The sequence below is a fragment of the Panonychus citri genome, unplaced genomic scaffold (assembly GCF_014898815.1).
Source record: "Panonychus citri isolate SS breed McGregor unplaced genomic scaffold, ASM1489881v1 Contig00135, whole genome shotgun sequence".
Lineage (NCBI taxonomy): Eukaryota > Metazoa > Arthropoda > Arachnida > Trombidiformes > Tetranychidae > Panonychus > Panonychus citri.
The window spans coordinates 60,722-85,832 of record NW_026515540.1 but is presented as its reverse complement, the minus strand read 5'-3'; the positions used below and the strand labels follow the sequence as shown (position 1 = coordinate 85,832).

At 29.9% G+C, this 25,111-nt stretch overlaps 1 protein-coding gene and 1 non-coding gene across 2 annotated transcripts in view; one reads left to right on the top strand and one right to left on the bottom strand.

Moving 5' to 3' along the window:
* Positions 1–115: 115 nt before the first annotated feature.
* On the top strand, positions 116–188 carry Trnak-uuu (transfer RNA lysine (anticodon UUU)). Its single transcript has one exon. It is a non-coding gene; the product is annotated as a tRNA-Lys (tRNA).
* A 309-nt stretch (positions 189–497) lies between these two features.
* Positions 498–25,111, bottom strand: part of LOC128391754 (uncharacterized) — a 38,116-nt gene continuing 13,502 nt past the window's right edge. The window contains 5 exon segments of the mRNA XM_053351701.1: positions 498–2,539; positions 2,629–2,756; positions 4,679–4,705; positions 4,707–4,815; positions 5,445–5,726. Coding sequence (XP_053207676.1) covers positions 552–2,539; positions 2,629–2,756; positions 4,679–4,705; positions 4,707–4,815; positions 5,445–5,726 — 2,534 coding nt within the window. The 3' untranslated portion in view covers positions 498–551.

Sequence of the window (25,111 nt, the reverse complement as noted above, 5' to 3'; positions counted from 1 at the left end):
TTCACAATAAGAAAAACAAGAAAATCTAATCCAAATCCATTTACATCGCAGTCAAATTGCACTCGAAATTGGCCTCAACTTTTTAAATGTTAATTTCTCCTGAGAGATCGTCTTAGCCCGGATAGCTCAGTCGGTAGAGCGTTAGGCTTTTAACCTAACGGTCCAGGGTTCGAGCCCCTGTCCGGGCGTAAGTAACTCTTTTTGTCTTCGATTCATCTGAATGGAAAAACTTTTTTTTCTTTAAAAAGTAATGAATGAAAATGGAAAAGCGCCAAGTTTGAAAATTCGCGAATAAATTGTGAATATTTCATGTTATCGAAAAGAAAAGTTTTCTTAGTATTTTCTCGTTTATGTTAATCATATTACAAGTTGTTCTTAAATGTTTACAATTTGTTTTCTTTTTAAAATTCGATTAACTCATTTCGCTTCTAAGGAAACGAAAAGAGAGAAAGTTTTTCGTTTCGTTTCGAAACTCGAAAAAAAGTTTTCTTTTCATATTCGATAACTCTTTTTTTCTCATTACCGTGTTTGATTTATTTTCTTATAAATAGTTACAAATATTTCTCGAAATATGAGCCAGAAGAGGCTAAAACAATCGGATGATATTGACAATGAACAGTTACATTTGATGATGGTTGTTGTTGTTGTTTGTTAATTAAGTCTGATCTTAAATTATCACGATTACCGTTATTATGGTTAATTGTTGATGAAGATGATAAAGATGACGATCTACTATGATTACTATTAACATCATTAACCAAATCACTGGTTGATCCTGATGAACCATTATTATTGATAATGATATGATGTTGTTGTTGTTGATAGTGTAAACGATTAGAAGCATTTAATAAATTACCATTTGAATAATTAGTTGATTGTTGTGAAAAAGTTGATGAACTTGATTTACCCGTTGAATTTGCTATCAAATTATCACTACCACAACCATTGATTAATGTTGATTGTGGTAAAGATGATTGACTGTTAAGTATATTTTGATTAGCAAGAGAGTTTGATAGATGACGATGATGATGATTAAAAGATGATGAAGATGATGAGGCTGAATTGGTTGATGAATTTAAATGATTTGTCCGTAAATGAGGAACATGATGACCTTTACCTTCAATGGTCAAGGGTTTACCATAACTGGTATTACCATTATTGATATTATTACTTCGAGTAGTTGAAGATGATGATGATAGACGATGACCACTACCACCGCCATTGGTGTTCAATGAAACAGCGGAGAGATTCAATTTCTTACCATTGACCACTCCACCAGCCACTCTACCGGTTCCTCGTTTATTGTTCATCAGATTAATTGATTTGGCATTTGATGTCGGCGGGCAACCTAAAAGTGATGTATTCTCACTTGACCCTCGAAATGATTTCATCAGAGTCGTGGTTGCATAAGGTTCAGTTGATGGTGATGAATAATCACGTTTTCCAAAAGTTCTTAATGTCCTTTCCTCTACTTCAGCGTAATCTGATTCCATACAGCCATCATCATCTTCATCTATTCCAACTCCGGCATCTTCATCACTCTCATCTCCATCCATAGTTTCATTATAATGGTGATGATTATGATGATGCTGATGAGAATTAATTGTTTGATCAGATGATGTTTGGACAGAATAATCTTGACCTACTGGTTGAGGTGAAAGGTGTTGATTTGGTTGGACATTGGTAGAGGAAGATGATGATGTTGATTGTTGTTGTTGCTGTTGTAACGATGAAGTGGCCGAGGTAAATGTTGATAACTTTTTATCTGATAACCAATAACCTGGATTACCAATTGTTGATTGTGCTAAGACTCCCCTGTTTCCACCATTGGGCCCAACACCACCACCACCACCACCTCCATTTGATTTGGCAAATTTAGTATCGGAAAGTTCATCACACTTATTGTTGAGCTGAACTGTTATGTAGGCACCCATACCTTTGTTCCAGTTGATGTGTCGACGTGCAAAAAGGATTAAGATTATAAAGGATAAGACAAAAAGTGCCAAAATCGCACTGAAAATGAATATTGGCTCTTTGGTTATATTACTTGGAGTCAATATGGTTGTATCTTTGAGTAGTAACTCGGACAATGATGATGAAGGTGATGATGAGGATGATGATGAAGATAATGAATTTAAAGGTGATAATGGTGATAAAGATGATGAAGGAGATAATCCATTTGGTATTCTCCAATTGTAACTGTAACTTGTAACCATATGAAGTGGTATTGGCTCAGTAAATGAACCTAAACCCGATAAAGTTAAGGCAGCAACAGTAATCTCATATGTTTCACCATAAATGAGATTATTTAAAATAAGGTCAGTTTGATATGGACTTGATGTGTTGAAATGTGAACAAAATCTGTGATCTGTTGACATTAAACGGATAAAATAGGCTTTAGGTTCACCTTTCCATTGGTCAGGTGATAATGGTGACCAGGATAACGTTGTTGAGGTCTCATTGATCACAGCGAGTCTCAAATTTTCAGGTGAATGGGTTGGCACTTGATCACCTTTACCAATAAAGTCACTTGGTATACCTAATTGATTATCAAGATGAAACAAAATTCAATAAAATAAAATAAATGAATATGCAAATTATATTCCAAATTTAATTGTATATACTTACAGTCAACTGAAAGTGATGCGGATGATGATATGTGTCCACCTTGATTAACAGCCTCGCAAATATAAACCCCACTGTCCGAGGGTTTGACCTCTCGAATCCTTAAAGTTTTATCATCCTTAATTTGAATTCTAATCATAAATTTAAACAACAATCATTAATAAATTAGAATCAACTTTTTTTTTCTCAATCATTAAAATCTAATGATAATCACACACATCTTGCTAATTATGATGATGATGATACATTGTAAAGTTATCAACAATTAATCATAAACCCAAACACCATTAACATTTATTCAGTCCAATGAATTTCAATAACAATTGATTATCACATTGCACAATTAACTACATTCATCTTATCCAACAATTTAAATCAACTGTCAATTGTAAATAATGGTTAATAATAATAGATATTTATGCTAAAAAAATTAGATAATATAAAGTTTGATATGAATAAATCATTGGAATTACAATTTACAATTATAATCAATGGTAATGATCAAACTAACAACTAAAAGTAATACAATCAATAAATCACACTGACCTTTTATGTGCGTTATTAAAAACTGGATTAAATTTGATTGTTAAATCTGACAATACATTATGGAAACTGTATCAACACAGATAAGGTTTAACAAGTAAATCACTGGCAATTTAAATTGTGCTCTAGGGTTAATTCAACAATCAAATGATGATAAAAATAAATTGCAATTGACTTTATTGTCATCTAACTGTATTTAACATTAAATGAAGCTTAACAATATTACAATGATCAATATGATGATTACCATGATAATCAATGAGACAACAATTGATTATAACAATTGGACTTGATTAAAATTCACAACGAAACAAAATTACAATTGTAAATTTTTCACTATATTAATAATATGAGTTAATAATCAATAGTTGACAATGATAATTAGGTTAACATTGTTTACACATTGAGAATCGCAATACATTTGATGGTTAATTTTGTGTATTTAATTTTGTTCCCCTTCAAATTATAATTTGATCAAATAAAATGGCTAATTGTTAGTTAATAATTATTGAAAATGGCAATTAACTTTTCCATCAAATTGTTTGACTAATTGCTAAATGACACTACATTTATTACTAACTGTTTATTTGTCTGTTGATACAATTTCCAGTCCAGTTGAAGGAGATGAGCAAATATAATAATACAACTAATTGTGACTCTCTGTTAATCTCTGTTGCTTTTTTGTATTTAAACTGAGATACAGGGTGTGTAAAGTTCAGGGACATTATAATATTGAAATAGTTGATGATGACATTGATAAAAACAGTAAAAGTTAATACATCAAACTGTATGTGATATTAATCCATGGACAGACATGATTATTATGGTGTTTGAAAGCTTTCAACAAATTGAGCGTCAACAATAAGGCAACATCATTGACAGAGCGGTCAGTTATCCTCATCATTATCAACAAATAAGATGCAGAGAGTGAGAGGATGATGATGATGATGGCAAGGTTGAGAGAGAGAGAGAGAGAGAGGAAGATGATTGCAAATTGATCCTCAGGAGAGATACATTTTGCAATAGAGACGCAAAGATGATGTTCATTGACTATTACAAGGCAATTATTTTTTTTTTCTTCTTCTTCTTATATACTCAAAGAATGAGAAAATACGAGGATAAAGATGATGGAGATAAGAAGATGAGATATATACACACATTTGGAAGACAAGTGAGAAAGGGAGAGAATGTAAAAAAAAAGATGGAAAACCTCAAAAGTTGATGGAGACAGAATTTAGTCAACTGTCAATCAAGGAATGGAAATCACACCATCAGAAGCCAGTTAAGTTTCTATTTCCCTTGTTACTTTCTTTTCACTTTAAAAATCTTTTAGTTTTCCTCATCCCCACAAGAGAAAAATAGGTAATTTCAAAGTCAATCTTATCATCATCTCCCATTTGATTTACTTTTATCCATCACCATCATCATCTTCTTCATCTTCATCTTCATCATTGTGCTCAAATCAAAGTAACCATAATAATTGGATAGAAAGTGTGAAAGTTACACTCACCTTCCTATGGCAATTTTACCATCTTTTAGTCCATGTGATATAAGGAGCAGGTTCACCACCCACTTTACATGAGAATTCAATTGTCTCCCCTGATAAAGCTGATACATTTTCCGGATTCCGTATGAAATAAGGTTTCACTATTATTATCCCATGAAAATGAAAATGATGATGATAACCATGAGATTAATGTATTAATCATTTCCGGAGATTAACATATTATATATTTTTATATCCATTGGGTTAGGTTTATAATCCATGAGGTAATTAGAGATTTGATAACCATAGATAATGAAGATGGTGGGTTATTATATGTATGTAATTAAGTAAGAATGATTAAAGAGGAAGAGGAAGAAGAGGATTAAGTAGGTGGAGGAAATAAAACAAGAGAATGAGATGATCAACATTAGAATCAAATTGAAATTAATATCATACAATTAAACAAGATTAAGGTTAATTGGTTTATCTATTTTCTCTTAATAATTAACTATCTTTCTCTCTCTCTCTTTCAGTTGAACAATTTACTGTAAATGAATTAAATTAAGATGTAAAAACTAAATTAACTGTTAGTTTTACACCATTACAATCAATAAATCAATAAGTTAAACTGGTAAAGTAACTTTTTCTCATTTTTGTTAACAATTAATAGATTGAAATATCTAATCGATTGACAATTTAGATTAGATAATGATGATGATTAAGAAACAATAAGTTGACTGAGGTGGATGAGAGGAAAAGGAGAAAAATTAAATTCTTTTGTCATATTTACCTGAGACCTCTAATATTGCCGGAGGCGATTCCTTGGTTCCAATGAGATTCTCAGCGATACAAGTATATCTTCCCGCATCATGTGGCCTTACATCGTTAATACGTAAACTGCCACCGGGTATCAGTTTAATCCGATTGGACGGTAGACTAACTGGACGTCCATCTTTAGCCCAGTAAACTTTAGGCTCTGGATAACCTCGAGGTGGAACACAATCAAGAGTAACTCGATCTCCTGAGACAATGGCCTGGCTTTTAGGTAAAGTTTTAAATTCTTCACGTAAAACTGGAGTAAATAATAGAGAAAAGAAAATAATGAATGAATTTGAAGAAGAAGAAGAAGTAAAAGAATGAAATTTAATATGAATTGAAAGAGAAGAGAAAAAAATTTTTTTTTTGTTCTTTTCTTATTCTTTCGATAAACAAAACTGAAAAGGAGAAATATTTTATTCTCTACGTGAACAGAACTTTATATGAGCATTCTTATAGCAGCTTCCAAATCCCTTCAGGGTTTTCAGTGATTCTCTTTGTCTTTTCAACAAAGGTAAACATTGTCTTCAACTCTCTTTACTGACCTAATAATATTTTTCTTCACATCAAAGTCATAAGTCAAAGTTTACAATGGTCATCCAAATATACAACAAATAAAACAAGATCTTTAATATTGCATGTTTGCTAATAAGATAAAAAGGGAAAATTTCATGAAACAAACTGATACTCATGATAGTTTTGGATCTGAGTAAAGGAAAGCAATTGAATTAGCGTTCCCAATGAGCATTGGACATTAGGGTTCAGCTTATTTACTACCATCTAGGTAGTTTTGGTTCAATAGCTTCAATATATTACAAGATAGAAAGTAAAAGAGATGAGGAAAAATGAAGGGAGATGAGGTTGAGTATAATGCTGATTCTGGTGATTATCATGATCATCATCATCTTTTCCATGATCTTGTTCACGGTTAAAAAGGATGAGAAAAGCTTATTAGGTTTCTCTTTTACTCGTTCTATTTTTGTTTATATTGTACGTGATTCCATTTCATCGGTTGACATCAGAAATTCATTCTTTTCATGAGAAATATGATGATCATCATCATCTCCATGAAATAATAAAACCATTTCTGTGATCTTTACTCTCTCTCTCACTCTTATCTTTTTTCCTTCTCATCTCAATCTACTCGTATTCACTGATACATTTATCTTTCCTTCATCATCCTCACATAGCTGGTTGACATTAACACCATAGATTTTGACTACAAATCATCATTAATGTGCCTTAGGGAGAAAGGATTCTGATTGAAATTTTCATAAGCAGTTCATGTGACCATCAGAGTTTTAAGCTCAATTTTATCTACATGATGAGTATAACAACGATGACAAAAATGACAATGACCATAAAACAAATAGAGAAAATCAAACATGATGATTACTTTTCAAGATGAAATGTCTCATGTCATTATCATGAAGTAATTTTCATTATTTTCAGATAAATCTTTTGATCCATCCATTTAATCTCATACTAGTTGACTTACGAACCGAAAAACATAAGATCTAACCTCATACACTTTCATTATTTGTGAATTATCATCATAATCATCAAAGTTATCATCATGATCCAACGGTCAACAGTCATCTATGAACGAGAGTAACAATATTTATGAACTTTTTCTGTTCATTTGATATTAATGAAACTACAAGTAAATCTCCGGAAGATGATGAAGGATTATCGTTCAACTAGATAATATATTTACCGATAGAAAAGTCGTTGAGATTTTATTTTTTCCTCAAGGTATTAACATGAAGAGAAAGAGAGAGAGAGAGAGAGAGAGAGAGAATCTAAAATTCTGATAATCGATAATCTTATTGCAATTTTTACACCTTAAAGATCATTAATTTATCATTAACAGCAACTGTCTTCGAAACTGTTACTCTCTTACCGAGATCATCTAATGATCAAGAAATTGAAAGAATTATCATTTACCATAAAGAATCCATCATGTTATTACTTAAAATTCAGATTCTCATGTGAATATTACCAAAAGAAATTAGAAAAAAAGAAGAAGAGGAAAAAAATCTCAGAACTTTTTTTCCACCCAAATGATTCTCATCCCAAACAATTACCATAAACAAGATGATGAGTATTGTTTAACACTCGTCTCATAATATACACTTGAAGATAAACATAAACATTAATGATAAGAGGAAATGATGATAATTTTTTGTTTTGCTTGAGAAAAGGAGATTAGCATATATTGAATACCCTCCTTCTGATAGCATTTTATTACTGAATAAAATTAAGCCCAATTCTGTGTATTCAGAAGCTCACAAAGTAGGTAAACAAATAACCCACTGCTACTCAAAGGTGTGAAAGTAAAGGCTATTGATTGAATAAGTTTACTCACAAATATGATAATAAAAAAACTGATTCTATGAGATTATTGTTGTTATTCATTGAGAAAAATTCAATAGGATATTTTTTTCAAGCAAAAAAAAATCGAGCGATGGACATTCAAAGGTGAAAATCACAGTTTGAGAGCATAAACTTTGCAGGAAGTCCGATGATAATTTATGCAAATGGAAACATGCAAAGGTTACCTGGGAATCTTCATCTCCTTTGTTGATTGTTATTCTATCAACTTTTTATTTGCTATCTCTTTGATAATAACAACAGAAAAGGTAAAAAGTGTTACAATATTATTGTAAAGATTGATTGGAGGCAATGGACAGCCTACTACTACTACTACTGGTCAGTTAGTAGCTGGGTGGTGATTGAATGTTAATATTATTATATTGATTTTATTTCCTTCAAGTGTCTCATTGGTCTTAACATATTACTACAATCTATTGATTGTGACTTGTAGTTTGAATCTGATATTAAAGGTTGAGATTGAAATGGTAACATCTTTGAAACTTTGATTCCTTTAATTGATTGGGTCATTCATGTAAATGACCATTGGGTTAAGAATGATTTTTGAGAGAGATTTGAAAAAATATTGATTAACATGTTTATCTAATAGTATTAGATAAGATCATCAGTCAAGTTAATTTCATGTAATCTGAACATTCTGATTGATATTATTATCTTTCTATGCATCTCTAATGATAACTAGCAATTAATTAACTCAATCACTTTGATTGTTAATCTAAGAGGTATTATTTTGTTTCTTTTTATTCCCTTTTGATTGTATTACTTGATTAAAGAGATTGTTGGGGAAAAAGTTGGAAAAACAATCAATTGGTCAATCTCTCAATGAATTGATGATAATGAATGAATGATATTGATAGATGATAAAATAATAGAGACTAATGATGATAAGATGATGATGATTATCATTATCAATCATTGCTCTTGGATTAGCATCATGTTCAAGGTGGGTAAGGTTAAATGAAAAGGTTGCATAGGTTAGGTAATATTATCATCATGAGACCACCACGTAAGTTTTAATGATAATAATTATGGTAATCAAGTTTTACTCAAATGAAATTGTAATTGTCCATTCATAATACTGGTCAGAAGTTTGCAAGTTGCTCACTTTTTTTTTATTAAGAAATAATAAAGAAAGGGAGGCAAAGGGCAACCGGAAAGGGAAAGGATGATGTGCATGGAAAGGAAAAGAAAACTGTGAAGACTCTTTTACGGAAACGGAAGCACATTATTACAATCGAATTTGAAGAAAAATTTTCAAACTTGATTACATTTTAAAAGGAAAAAGATGAAAGAATTGCTTTGTTTTTTGTTTCTTCGTCTCTCTTTCACTTTATTTTCAGTTTCGAAACTTTTTCGAAAAAGAAACAAAAGTTTGAACGTGTTGATGATGAGATGATGATGACAAGTTTCTCTAACATTAGATTACTGAGAAAATGATGACTGTGTTAATGACCATGTTGATGATGGAAAACAACATCACGTTAATCTTTAGACAAGAAATTTCAACGGGTTCTATTTAAAGATCAACTCTCATCAACTAATCCAATGAGATAATCTTATTCAGATTTCCATTGATCATGTTACTATATTTTCCCAGCATCAGTGACCTTCAAATGTTATTAGATTATAATATTATTCCAACACTTTATCAACATCATTTTCAAAGTTTTGAGGGTTGAATTATATTGTCAGAAACGAACACAAATCTTGACCAGAGAACCATTCAAGCGCTGAAAACCTCAAGGGTGAGGAAAATTTTACTGAAAAAAGGGACAAGCAAAAAATTAGCCCTGAAGCACAATCTGAGAATAAGCAAGTTCTTGAAATATGTCAGGTGAATTGATGCTCAATTTTCATCTGAAATTGAAACTTATCCCTGAAGAAAAAAGAGAAGCAAATATTGTACGAGGTCAGTCAATCAAATGGAAATAATTTCTACCATTTCTACTCAAGTAATTTCCAATCACTTGGATATACTAAACTCTCTTTCTTATTGAACTAACATTTAGTCACCACTGAGCGCGAAAAACACAAACCTCAGTTGAAGATACTCAGCATCTCCATCATTATCATTTTTATCCTCATCAGTTTTTTTTTCTGTTTTCAGTTACAAAAATTTCGTATACAATGAAAACTGAACTGGAGATCAAAAGAGTGAATTTGCAATTCTTGTGCTTTGCTTTTCAATATTTTCACATTTACTCATTTCTGTTATATATACACACTCACACACTTTTCTTATGAACAATTTTATCCTCAAGCTAAACGCTTGCAACTAATTGAACAACCTGGTTTCCAATGTATTATTGCAAATAGCATTAAAAGACATGGAAAAGCATATCCAACATGGATAAATGATAATACATGGTAATGTATATCAGGTTGTTTAGTTTTCTAGTTGTTTTTTGCAAAAAAAAACAAAGTTTCAGCAGAAATGTTTTGCTTGAAAGGAATCAGCAAAACGATTTGATTAGGAAAGATGCCCAAAAGATATTTCATCCCAATGAAATATTACATTCATATTCATCTATTCATTATGCATGAAATTCATGATGATGATTATGATGAACATGGTAAAGGCAATTGAAACAAAGTATCAGTTATCTTAGGGATCATTGATTAGCTTTAAATTGCTGATTTTTCATTTTTTTCTAACCATTTGAATTCTTAATCTTAATTGTTTAAGTTTAAACTTTTTTTCTTGGAAAATCAATATATCACAACTAAAGTGTTTATTAAATTAACTATCTGATGGTCATCATTGGTCAGTTTATTTATTGGTTGGTGGAAAGCAAGAGTGAATGGTAAAGTCTCCCCCGAGGGAATTTATCTAAAAGGAAGATGATGAAATTGGTTAACCAGGAATAGACTAATCAATTGATACTGATAACAAATCATAATCTTCATTAACAATTGTCAATGTCATCTAATTGTTATCTTACCCATTGCACCTAATCAAAAATTTGGGTTTACGCTCATTGATTGTCATTACCTATGATTTACACAAACAAGAGCAATTAAGTCATTAAATTACAGTCCTTCAAGATATGGATCTGATTGCGTGGATATGAGGTACATCAAACAGAACTGAATTTAATTTTGTCAACAGTTAATCAATAGATTGAAAGTTATTAAAAGTTTCGTTTTGTTTCAAAATCTTTTTCCTTTTTTTTAATGATACTTATCATGAAAACTAGATTATCAATCAATCAATAATATACTTTTCTTAGTTATCCAATCACTTGATTCATTGTTTTTCTACGACATTCAAATCAATTGAATTTTCTCTCATCTTACTTGAGGAAAAGATCTATTGATTATCTTGGAAATTTCGTCCCTATGATTTGATTTTGAGCTACAATTTTACTTAATCGTCAAATTTTGACACTTTAACTGACCAACAGATCTTGTCCAATGGGTCAACTGGTCATAGAGGATGAAAGTTATTCGTCCAATTCTTAGTATATGGTCAATAACAAACTGACCAATATATTTGTTTGGTCAAGTAAGAATTGAAAAGGTAACAATGAAAAGATGAGCAGTGAATTCTGTCAAATTTTTGAATATAAAAAAGGTACTAAATTGTTGACCATCTTGGAGATGACCAGAAATCCCATAGCTGCTTGTTATGCATTATTTTTACCTGGAGATTTCAATCAACATCTCATGAAATGAATGAATTGACAGTAGCATCTGGAGAAATTCATCTCTTCACTAAAAGGAAAACATTTTCAAGTTGATTGAAAATGATGAAAACTGACAACATCAGAATTTTCTGAGCTTTTCTCACAGAATTTAAATTAATATGATAAAAGATGATGGTGATGGTGATGGTCTTCAAGCCACTTGACCATCATGTCTTCATCTTATTCAGAAGTAGAAGAGGCTGTACAGATATTGAAACATAATCAGAATTTCTGGTTTCTTATCACCTTAAAGTCAACACTTGACTCTGAATGTTTGACTAGATTAAACATTTTGACCTCTTGTATTGACCACAATCTACAAGACATCCTGGTCATCGTCATCATTTTGATTGAATGAAAAAATTGAAATTCTGAAAGCGCCAATTTCTTGCAATAACATTTAAAATTGATAATCATAAGTATTATTGAGTTAGAAAACCTCATTTGAACTCTGATTTTGAGATTTAAGGAATCTTTCATGAAATGTTCATGAAAACTAAGTCATTGAATTGAAATGCTCGAGTAAAAGATAAAAAACTGTTCGAAAGAAACAATTTAAACATAAATTCATCATCAAGTGATGAGAGAAAGAGAGATGCGAATCCTGATGAGAAATGATTGACTGATGATAATGGAAGATGGTAAAGGAAGAGAAAAGACAGAGAGTGGCGAAAGAAGAATGGTGAATGATGATGAATGAAAAGGTTGAGTGATGCAAAAGGTAGACATGGTGATGAAGTTTCATTTGAATGGAGATGATACTTTTCATGGTAACGATCAAGGAGATTTCATGTGCTCATGAATTTTGAGTGAGAAGATGGAAAACAAAAGCAAAGTTTCTCTCTCTCTCTCTCCTGGCATACTTTTTGTAAGAAAATTTCATCTTTCATCTCTTCATCTCTCCATCATCATTCATCTTCATTTTATCGTTTCTCATTCATTCCTTTTTTCTCTCAAGAGATTTTAGACTTAACCTCGAAAAAGAAAAGATCTGTACATTTGCCTTCGAGTTTATTTTCTCCTTGATACATGAAAATTTTCGTTTCCTTTTTCTCATCTTCCAACATCCCACCCACAGGCTAAACTTTTTTCCTTTTCGTCTCATTCTTCATCTTCATCTTTATCATCATCATCATCATTATCTTAATACACCTTGAGAAGAAAAATATTTCATCCTCGATCAACGATAAGCTAACTTTTTTTTCGTTCGTTGACAAAAAAACTTTTCGGTTACTTTACTCTCGTAACCATCAAATTGATGAATGGTAACTCTCAGTGAGGAAGATGTATAACTGATGATGATAAAGTGTCAACAGTCAAATATCAAAGTAAGAAAGACATTAAGCCAGAAGAGGGATGTGGATGATAAATACTAAGTTTCAGTTCAGGATAATCCATGAACTTTCCATGTGAACAAAATTAAGAGCCACTGTAAGTCCGTAAATTTGATATTAAAATAAGATCATGATGATATTCATTTTCATGGTAAAGTTCATTTTATACTGCAATAAAATAGAACACGAAAATATTAAAAGTTTTATGAAAATTCATCTAAAAGTAAACAAAGTGAAAAGTTGGTTGGATATGCAATATATTGAATATTCAGTTGAATATCCTGGTTTCTGGTCATCCAATCAAGGTCAATGATCATCATCACCCTTGTCATGATTACAAATAGTAAACTATCAAACAGGAGTGATTATTATGAGAATCACAAGAATCTTCTCTCTCGTTTTTTCCACTGTCAATAACAAGTTTCCACCTCCTACTATTTCCTCTCATCAGGTCAATTTCTTTTCTCATCTTCCTCTTCTTCCTGTATTTTCTCTGTAACATGGATTCTAAATTTCCAAGGTAATATCATCAACATGATAATAACAATCATCATCAGAATCTTCATCAACTGAAACTTTTTTCTGTTCTCAACAAAACAACTTTCACTTTTTTTGCTTTTCTCAGCATTTTCTCTGATTCTGTTCTACTCCCAAGTCATAATAATCATCAGCATCTCCATCACCATAATCTTTATCTCTAGAACATCTTATTCTCATTGAAACTCAAACATTCTCTTCTTCCGATTTTTTCCTTTTCTTCAAATGATAAACTGTTTTTCTCGTTTCTTCCTCTTCTATTCCTGTGTACAAAGAGAAAGATTAAAATGGTTATCATTATCTTCATCCTGAGGAAACCAGAATAATAGTAATTATGATGAATAAATATCAACATTATTTGGAATTAAATCTGAATACATTTTCATTGTTTCCATCATCAGTATATATCCTCTTGCGAAATCAGATTCGGAGAGAACAAAGTTCTAATGGTTTTTTTTCCTCTCAGTTTCATTCAGAACTTTTTTCCCAATCCTTTCCCCGGTCTCATTTTATCACCATGAAAATCATAAACAGCGAAAAAATTTAGACAATGTCGATCTGTTGATGTCTACAAAATGAGCAAAAATCAGGAAGAGAGAAAAAAGTTCTGATCATCATGAAACTATCAAAGTGTCATTTACCTTTTGCTCAGTTTGCTTACCATGTAACAATAACTGAGAGAAAATTGTTATCATAAACATCATAGAGATGGAGAAGAAAAAAGTTTAAATTAGTTGCCGACTAAAGGAGCAAGAAATTAGTTAATTAATCAGAAGAAAATTTTGATGGTAAACATGATGATTATCATGGAGACGATGATGATGTTATTGAGTGTGAACTTGAGGAAAAAGTTACATGAACAATACCATGTACATGATAATAGTTTGAAGGTTTAACTGAGTGAAAGTAAATCCAAGAAAGATGAAGAAAAAAAAAGTTCAGAAGTCGAATGATAATTTCTAATCATTCTCATGGTAACATGAGCATAAGAAAGGAAGAGGAAGTTGAGGCAAAAGGAGATGGAAAAGGTTGGAAATGTAATCGAAGAAGAGAAGAAAAAGTCAAATTTTCCTCGAACAACAAGAGAGTGAGTTCGATATAATTACGGTTCTAAAATGTATTTTCGACTTTTCTTTATTTCGATTTCATGGAGTGATTTATGATCTCTCTCTCTCTCTCTCTTTACTCTCACAAATTCTATTCATGATAATTCATCCCATGAATTCAAAGTGTATACTATGAAAAGAAATAATTACAATTAGATTGAGTGAAAAGTTCTGAGTTTTTTTTCTTCTCTCAAAAACTTTTTTCTAACTCAGGTTATCCCATGGATTGAGACTTTCACCCATCAATGATTATTATCATTACAAGGATAATGATAATGAGAAAATGAGAATTCACGATTGATTATCATTTACTAATCAAAGATATAATTAAAATCTAATTAAACTTTTTCATCATCTCTGTGATCAATTATCAATTTTAACTCTTTAGCTGAATCAATAGCAGCACAAGAATTATCATGAAAATGGAAACTGAATCAGTGAGATAATTTAACTTAATCAATTCTTTATTATCTAACGTGAATAATTAAATATTTATCAAGTATTATGCTCATCTAATGAATACAATTTCATATTCAATGTCCAAACTAATCATTATCACTTTGAAATATATATGTAATCATGATAATATACACTTATCATGTTACATATTTAATTGTGTACATATATTGAGGCTACTTATTATTAACCTTTAATTACTTTAATTAGCATCATGAATTAATAACCTTAACTAATTTGCTACTAACAAAAGTCACGGAGTTAATTTAGATGATGTTACTCTTTAAGATGATGAACATGATTACCTTAATCATTATCATTATCGTTATGATTAATTATCACACGTTTTTTTTCTTCTAACAGAATCAAGAGCTTGATTAATTTGTTGATTATTAAGAAATTACAAATAAATAGAGAGAGAGAGAGAGAGAAAAGTTCTAATGATGTTCGATGCTTCGAAATTTAGTTGGTCGATTTCATGAGGTTTTGAACTGAACACTTAAAGAATATATCACAAGCAAAAGGTTAGAATTTCAATTGGAATGTTAAACTGTCTCATTTTGTTCGAACTCCGAATTGAGTATTCAGGTGACAACGCAGTAAATTGTCTTCTAATTATTGTCCCAAATGTTCAGTCATCATCATCCTTCTTGTGTCTACATCTCTTCACAATAGTTCATTAACTTTTCTCACCTACATTTATCATCCTGATCACCATCATCATCATGTAACCTCTTCAATCGTTAATTGAGTCTCTTTTTTTACTACGAATTTTATCTCTCTCTCTCTTTCTTCTCCTCAATTGACTTGAGCCTCATTTTCAATTCTGTAACATCTTCGAAAATGTTCACCTTGACACTAAAAGATCATCATCAGCTAAAGGTGATCTTTTTTCACACAATCATGTTTATCAGAATTCTAAATGATTCAATGTTCATTTGATGAGTGATAAACTTTTCAAGTTCAAATTGAAAGTAACCTGAAAGAGCAATTGGTTCAGTTGATTATTTCTACAGTTCTGAAAGAGACTGAATCTCTATGAGGAAAAGTTGCTTCGATAGAACATGAAAAAAATGGAGTAAAAAACAATTTCCGGTTTCTAGAAGATTGAGAAACAATTTTTACAATGAATGAGAATAATGTTTAGATTCATTATACTGGATGGAGGAGAAGCGAAAAAAAGTTCATTCTAAACTTGAAGATGTATCAGAATGGTGAAAATTGTTCAGGGTGGAAAGAACATTCATTTTCAGATTAAACTCATTAAAGTAAGATTATATCTCTGATGAGAGGAGGTGGAAATAGATTGAAGGTGGAACTCAACTTTTCATCCAAAATCATGATTACCTATTAATTTTAAATTTAATGGAACCATGATTCTGATTAAAATGATAATAAACAACAAGAGAACAACAATCACAACACACACTGAATCCATCAGAATCATCAATAGATACTCAAGCATACCCATGGTATCATGAAGGAAAAGTGAGATGATAGAAGAAAAAGCAAGAGAAAACGATTTTTTCTTCTCCCTTATCAAGTCTTACTTTTTCCACCTCCATCATGATCATAATGGGTTCTCATTACACTTTCAGAATTCAATCGATACTTTACACCCAAATATTATCATGAAAAGGAGAGAGAGAGAGGTAAATGATATTCGGTTAGAGTAAAGGTAGAAAAGCTCATCAGTTTCAAGTCAGTAACAGTGATCAGAAAATTCAATATGAAAATTGTTTTCATGAAAATGAGTGGATAAAACCAAAATCAGAACGGAAAAGGAAACAATTTGATTGAAATTCACATAGTAATAGTTGACAAGATGGATGTAAACTCAAATGTTTCATCTGTTGATTTAATTGTTATATTATTAATAATAACAACATTATTCATGGTTAATATTTAATGTTGATTATCAATATAATTATCTTGACAGTTTGATAATAGTAAAGGTTAATTGTGCTAATGGTTTTGTCTCAATATGATAAACAGTTTTGACAGTTAACCATAATTGAAAAGCTCAATTATTACTTTGTTAATCATTTCAAAATAATTTGCAACTAATTGTGATCAATTGTTTGATTGATAAGTTAAATGTCTCTTATTGATTGTTGAAAGAGAAATTAAATTTTTCAATTAATGGGGAAAAAATTGAAATGAATGATTGTTGTTAGTGAATTTTCAGTTTCCGGAATTCATTTTGATTCCAATTCGATAATTTTCATTTCTATTCATTCAATTTCATGGCTCATAGAAGAAAGAAAGAGAAAGAGAGAGAGGGAGAGAAAAATGGAAGATAATGATGATAAACTGAATAATATGATTAACTAAATGAATGAGAATTTGTATGGATAATGATATTATCGAATATGAAAGTAGTGGGGGGAGAGAAAGTTCTGAAATGTTCTAATGGTAAATCTTTGGTGATATTTATACAGAAAGGTTATCATTCAACTAGACTTCTGGTTATACGCTTGGTTTATTCATAATAATTCTGGTTCCATGGTGAAATATGATGAAATTTTCTCATTGAACTTTTTTTATCTCATTCGAAAACATGATAACAATTAAATGTTACCTTTTCGATGGTAATCAGTGTAACAATTTACTTTTATAGTTGATACATTGAGGGATATATTTGTTTGCACCCATTCAATTTCAATCAGAACTTTTTTGCATGCGATTCATAATACTCAGATTATTAGGAATTGAATTACTTTTTTCATTTAGAACTTTAACTTTTCCCTTGTCGATTATTCTTCAAATCACAAGAAAATGAACTATTCAGTTTCTAATATTCGAAGTCTTTTCTCAAATTTCTTCTAAGTGTCAATACACTTTCATCATTTCCTTCCAAACCCATGGATTCATGGGAGTGTATATGAAGATAAGACTGAATTACCTGAATAATGTAAGTTGATAATAAAAATTTCTCATGTCATGAAATCTCATATTTCATTAGATATTTTCTGTTACTGTTGTTGTTCAATACAAATTGTAAGTTAATCCGATTGATGAATTATCTATATATATACATTTTCCTTCCTACTCAGAGTATCTGAATACACCATGAAAATTGGATCAACGATAATCTGATGAAATTTCTTCAAATAGATTCAATTCTTGAAAGAAAAAAATTCTGGTACAAATTTCTAAATGTTATCTAAAGGTAACTGAATAAGACGACAATGAGATTGATACAAAAAACGGGTTGATAAAGAAAAGAGAATGAAAAGAATGAGATTAAAAAAGAATTTCGATAAATTTGGAAAATAAAAGAATATTTATTCCCAAAATTCTGATATCAATTCTTGAGCAAATGCTTGAGGAGGAGAAATTTTTCTTCCAAAGAAAATGTTAATCTACATACCTGTTTATATTTGATCCACGTTTAATACTGATAATATTTCAAATTTCTTGTTTATTTGTTAACATTTTTAATAGATTATCAGAATCGAATGGGAAATTGAATATATACAGTAAAATACATTTATATGATTAATCTGTTATTTTTTCTTGATCTTTTCATGAAATTCATATTAGAATCATGAATAATTACAAGCAACTATTAAGTTTCGTTAATGGAGGTTGGATTGAGAAAACAAAAATCTATTGCAAAGTTTGTGAATTTAAATTTATTTTCTCAATAATTGGTAATAATATTTTCTGTTGCCATGATATATTAATAGAATCATGAAGGAATGAATCTCCACATTTTTAGGTTAAACTGATCAACTTTTTGCTTCATGAAAGATACAGGAACCAGAATCTAAACTTTTTTTAACATTTTGGTGACATTTGAATTTTCACCGTGGAGAATTTGATTCAATTCTGATTTTGCCTGTAAGCGTTTACACAAATTATGAATATGATAAAGCAAACAAGAAATTCAATAATCATGGTTATTTATTTGAATGTTTCCTCATGTTGCAAAGGTATTCAATTGAAAATTGGAAGTGAAAATTATGTTGTTCAGGTGATAGTGGTTTGGAATAGCAGATTTCATGGTGTGTATATGTAAATTGGGCCTTGTTAAAGTTTCTTCACATGAAAATTGTTCGAGAATTGAATATTCACCACCATGGAAATATAAAACACACAAGAAGAGTGAGAGAGAGAAAATGTAATCCAACATTTCAAAGGCAAAATCTTTTTCTTTTTGCTCATTCAATCAGATTATTCAATGATCAGAATTTAAATCAAGTTAAAAATCAACATGAGACTTTGGGTGTTTAAAGGAAAATTTCAAATTGTTGACAAATTTTTCTCACTTTCACTTAAACTCTGAAACCGGAAGAAAAGGTTAAACTATTCTGAAAGGAAGACAACAAATTGATATTGAATCATCAACAATCAATTGGTTTATCTTGTCATACATTTTAATCTCATTCTTTACATGAGAAAAATTTGAAAATTCAATCAGAATGTTATTAATATCATACGAAAGTAAAGTGTTATCATTACTAAAGTTTCATCCTAATCATGAAACTTTCACCATGATTATAAGATTATCATTCTAGAATCCTATCGATTGTAATAATGATAAGAATAAATTTTATTTTGTTTTTTCTTCTCCCTTTGAACTAATCTTTAGTTACAAATATAATCATTATCATCATGATATGATAATAAAAGTTTCAGATAATGATGATAATAGTAAATATAATAACAAGTTGATTCCATTCTTACATTTGAAGATCTATGAAAATACTGAACAGATAATTAGATAGATAAGTTTCAGAACTTTTTCTCTTCCTTTCGGTCATCACCATCATCATCATGTTCATCGAGAAAATATCATCATCATGTATTTATACCCAATTCTCATTGAACATATTAGACTAACCGAATTGGTTGGTTACCTTCAATTAGCTCGTTTGATATCATTTCAATTGAATATGATGATAGTTTGGGAGGAAGAAGATGAAAAAGAATCTCTCTCTCTCTCTCTCTCTCCCTGAAATTAACCTTCTTCCTTTATTATCATCAACAACATCCAAAAGATTAATACAATATCATGGATATTATTGAATTCATTGGTGCATATACTCTGGTAAAGATACTCCCATCATCCTTTTCCCATATTAATAAACTTACTTGTCTCAAACATTATCTTTTTTGTTCATCACCATCACCATGATCATCATGTATCTTGTTAGCTCAATCTGATGGTACACCTTTTTCCAGGAGATAAGTTTACTTTTATGATAATAATAATATTATCAACACTCAGAATCAACACCTTATCAACTCATTTGCATTCATTTTCATTTCATTCTCATCCACTCTTGTTGAATAATCGTTGATGGCCAATTATCATTATCATCCATTATGGTCATCGATATGTAGTATTTATCATTTATTCAGAAATGATAATTGCAATAGGAAATTATCATAATTCTGATACCTGAATATTTATTCCTAACCATATAATATATATATAACTCATTCCAATTCTGTGAATATACATTTATGGTGAATCATTTATACTCTTAAAGTGACAAAGCCTATTTCATGATATTCATTTGCGATTCTTTGACATGAAACTTTTTTCTCATTGATTAATTTTAACTCTACTTACTATCTGGTGTTAACCTAATTAAGATTAATTGTATTGATATTACAACATTTTCTTTGATTATTAATGAAACAACAATCGTAATATCATCATGATCAACAACTCGATCATCATAACAGTAAATAACAATATTGTTACTTGGAATTTACTTTTTTTTCTACCATGATGTATACATGGTAACGAATTATTCATTTTCATCGATTTTCTCTCTCTCTCTCTGTTCTAGTTTGAGTTTGAATTCTAACAAGTTCATTCTGATGGTGGTTCTATCCCTTGAGTGATGAATTATCCAACCCACCAGATGAAAAACCCCTTTGAGTCTGTTGGTGATTAACAGATATCTTGTTTCAATTGAATAACTAATATCATCCTAAACTTATATTCAACTAATCAGCTAATTACTAGAACAATTATCCTGATTAGATGACTATTGTAACACAATAATAATAATAATTATATTCACTAAATGGTTCAGTGAATCAATTCATTGTTAATATGGATCAAAAATATTTAGGTGTATTTCTGTTAACTGTTAATCAAAACAATTGCTGAACAAGCAAAAGTAAAAAGGGGTTAATCAGTTAATTAAATTGTTCCCTTAACCAATGTCAAAGTTAATCATGAGTCTTGATGAAAATAACAATAATATATTCAATGCAACCGCTGAGATTTCAATACAATATGTAAAAACTTTCATGATAAATATTGAATTGTGACATGAAACTGAGTAACTTTCATCTCAAATATACAATCCAATTTATACCCTCTGGTAAATATTGGATTCAAAATGGTTGATTAAACCAAATGAACAAAAAAACTCACAGAATCCAAAGTATTAATCTGAATGAATGGTCAGCAACATATCAGTTAACATGATAAAGATTTCAGATTGATCTTTTTCACTTGATATAAAACTGCTATTGACAAGGTGAATATACAAAGGGAAAAGGTAAAAGGGCAAACAGTTCATTCTGTAACATTGAATACATAATATGGTCTACACGGTTGGTTGACATTTAACTGAATCAAATATTTTCCTTTTATCTTTTTCTCTTCTTCTTCTTTTACTTCAACTTCCTCATCTTTATCCTCATCTTTTCCTCTTCCTCTTGTTGAATGTTTATCTTGGGATTTTTCTCTCTCTTCTCTCCTTCTCTATTCTCTTGAAAATTTTCATCTTCCTCATTCCAACCACATTCAATGTAACTTGTCAACTTTTGTTAACTTTCAAGCTTTTTAAATCCACCTTATCATCCAACTCATCCTTCTCATCTCCATCCTCATCCTTTCACCCAATATCTATCCTCTTCCAATGGATCCTTATGCAATTTAAATTCCTACTCATACAAAGTATAATATTTGCACTGGTTTATCTTCATGCACTATGTTTGCATGCTCCAAGTTTAAACATGTTCATGGTTGATTTTCATGATAATTGAATTAAATCATTATAGTTACATAAATATTCAAATGCTTTCTCAATACCTTTCACCCTTTTTCCCTGTTTTTTTCCAATTCCCACTCGTTCATGTTAATTTCAATATCATATTTACCTATCAACATAATTGTACTCATCTTTGCAATTATTACATCAATCTACAGAGTGTTCTGGAACAATATATAGAAACACTGTAACTGCTTCATGATCATTTACTTGATGAATACTTTTGCAATCGTGTCTAACAATTGAAATGTGAGAAATTTGAACAATGTAAATATGTAATTATGGAATCAATTAATATCATCAATTGGAAATTGATATGAAACACAAATGATTGAGTTAAAGTAATGAATTTAAATTACATTTCCATGACTATGATAATCTTATGTGCATGTTTGATGTATTGAAAGTTGCGGGAAATTATCAACATTGAAAAGAAAAGTTCAATTACCAATGAAGATAATATCATGTGAGAATGATAGAGTAAATTAATAGATTATGGGAAAAAGTTGAAGAAAATGATTAACAAAAGGATAATCTCAATTTACTGATGATGAAGATTTTTTTTTCATCTTTTTCTTATTCAGTAAAATGTTGACAATCTCATTTGATTGACTGATGATTTTTTTCATGATAAGAAAACTATCATGGGAGGTAAAAGGTTACAGGAGGAGGAAGAGGATGAAACAAGTTACATGTGATGATAAAAAAAAAGTTACATTAACAATTTAGATTGATTTAAATTTAATTTAATCTCATCTTCATTGTGATGAAAATTTTTTCACCAAATTTACATTGATTATTAATCATAATCACGATTTCAATGGTAATCCCTTGAGAAACTGATGATGATGATGAGTAGATGATAATAATTAAAACTTTTTTTCTTCTTATTGATTTAATTTGTTAAAGATAATCGTTGGTTCAGATGAGATGATGAATTGATTATTGGAAATATATTCAATTGATTGAAAATTCTCATCATGAAAACAAGAAGCCAATTGAGCTAATTGATTTCAAGTTAACTTTCACTTTATATAATTTAAATTAACTATTCTGTAAACACAATTATATCATTAGATTAGTAAAGGGGAAATTCAGGAAGATTCAAAGGTTTGAATAAATTCATTGTCAATGATAATGATCATGATTCAGTTACGATTCTTGGATATAAAAATACACCCTCAGGGTTGAAGATATGATTCAAGTTGGGAATGGAAAAGGTGAAATTATCAACAATTGCTGAGTTATTCACATTTTATCAGTTGAGGTTTCAAATTCATCATCATCATCATTACCCTGGTTTCCATGATTTTCAAAAACTCTTTCAATAGTTTCCTTTTTTTATACATATACTATTCAACTCAATTAAGCTTCTGTAATATAGCATAACCTTTAATGCCCTCAGGGTTTACTTTTTTTTCATCCATCTGATTATGTATATATAAATTGTTAAGATGATAATAGATGATGATGATGTTTGAATATGAAATTGAAACTTGGCTCTGCTCATGAAAATCTAAAAGTATTGAACAAGGAGGTGAAAACGATGGAAATCATCATGAAGATGATGATGATGATGAACCAAAAGCTCAATTATATTATAAATTCCCAAATGAATTTAAGCTTCCAAATGATGGATAAACCCTTGGTTACACCTCAAATTGAGTTATATCTCATTTGTTTCTGGTCTCTTTCATTTTCTCTTTCTTATCATCATCATCTTCTTCATCTTCATCTTTTCCTTTTGGTCAAACATGACTTGTTTTCCCTTTCCTTTCCTTCAATCTTTTCATCATTTTTCTCTCCTCTCAATGAGAATCATCATGTATCCTCTTCATCATGATCATCTAAGTCAATTTACACTATTCAATTCAATTCGATCCTCATCCTTTTCCTCGTCCTCATCATCATCTATGGATGAACAAAACTAAAAGTTCTAACCATCATTAACACCAACACATTAAGGTAAACTAACCATTAGAAGCTTAATATTGATCATCATCATTAACTATTGAAAGATACAAAAACTTTTTATCAACCAAAATTGCACAATTTAACCATCACTAATCCATTGATTATAACCTTAAATCATTACAACCAATTGAATATAATCAGTGGCTAAAATTTACATTCACAATGTTAATTACCATTGAGATATTAGTCTTGATTATACTGATCGGTAGAGGCAAAAAGTAATACCCTCCTATTGATTAGCATAATTTAAAAAACTGACCCTTGATTTGAATAGGAAAAATTTTCTATTATCATTGTTACACAATAATTAACATGGTGAATCAATTAATTCAACAATTATGGTAATAAATTGTTGAACAATCATTGCAATTTATTAATAGTTACAAATACCGAATAGCTTTTTTTTGTATTTTGTTTGATTTCATGATTGTTATAAGTTTTAATTGTATGAAAATTAATTTAACATCTCAATTGAACAGTGCACATATTTGCATAATATTTACATTATTTTCAATACATTCAATTGATGCTCCAAATAGTAAACAATTAACTTGAGAAAACAAAAAAAAAATCAATTCAAATATTTATACAAAATCGTCAAAGTTAACGTGTTAATTGATTAAGACATTGAGAATCAATCATCTTATCAATTAATCAGAGGAATCATTAGATTGCTAATCAATAGATTATTTGGTTTTTTTTCTGGATTTCATATGTCTTAGCTACTGTACTTGTGATAATCATCGAATCAATTTCCGCTTTTAAATGTTATCATGATGAAATAATCAAAAGAGGAAAAGGAAATGATAATGACAAACATTAAAGTTTGAATGTGTTGTTGGTGTTTACTTGAAATCTACCTTGATATATATAATCTTACAATCTGATTCAAGTGTAAGTCTATTATTATTATCGTCATTATTATCATGATTACAAAAGCCTTAGAATGGACAATTTATATCAAAGAGAATTACATTCTAGTAAAAGAACTTTTTTTTCTTCTTTCCTGATGATATCATTATTATCATCGTTTCTTCTGAACTTTTTCTTTGTATCATGTTCAGTTCAGAGAAAGTTTCAGTTGAAGATGAAAGATGAATAGAAAAGATATTTTTTCATCTTCATCTTA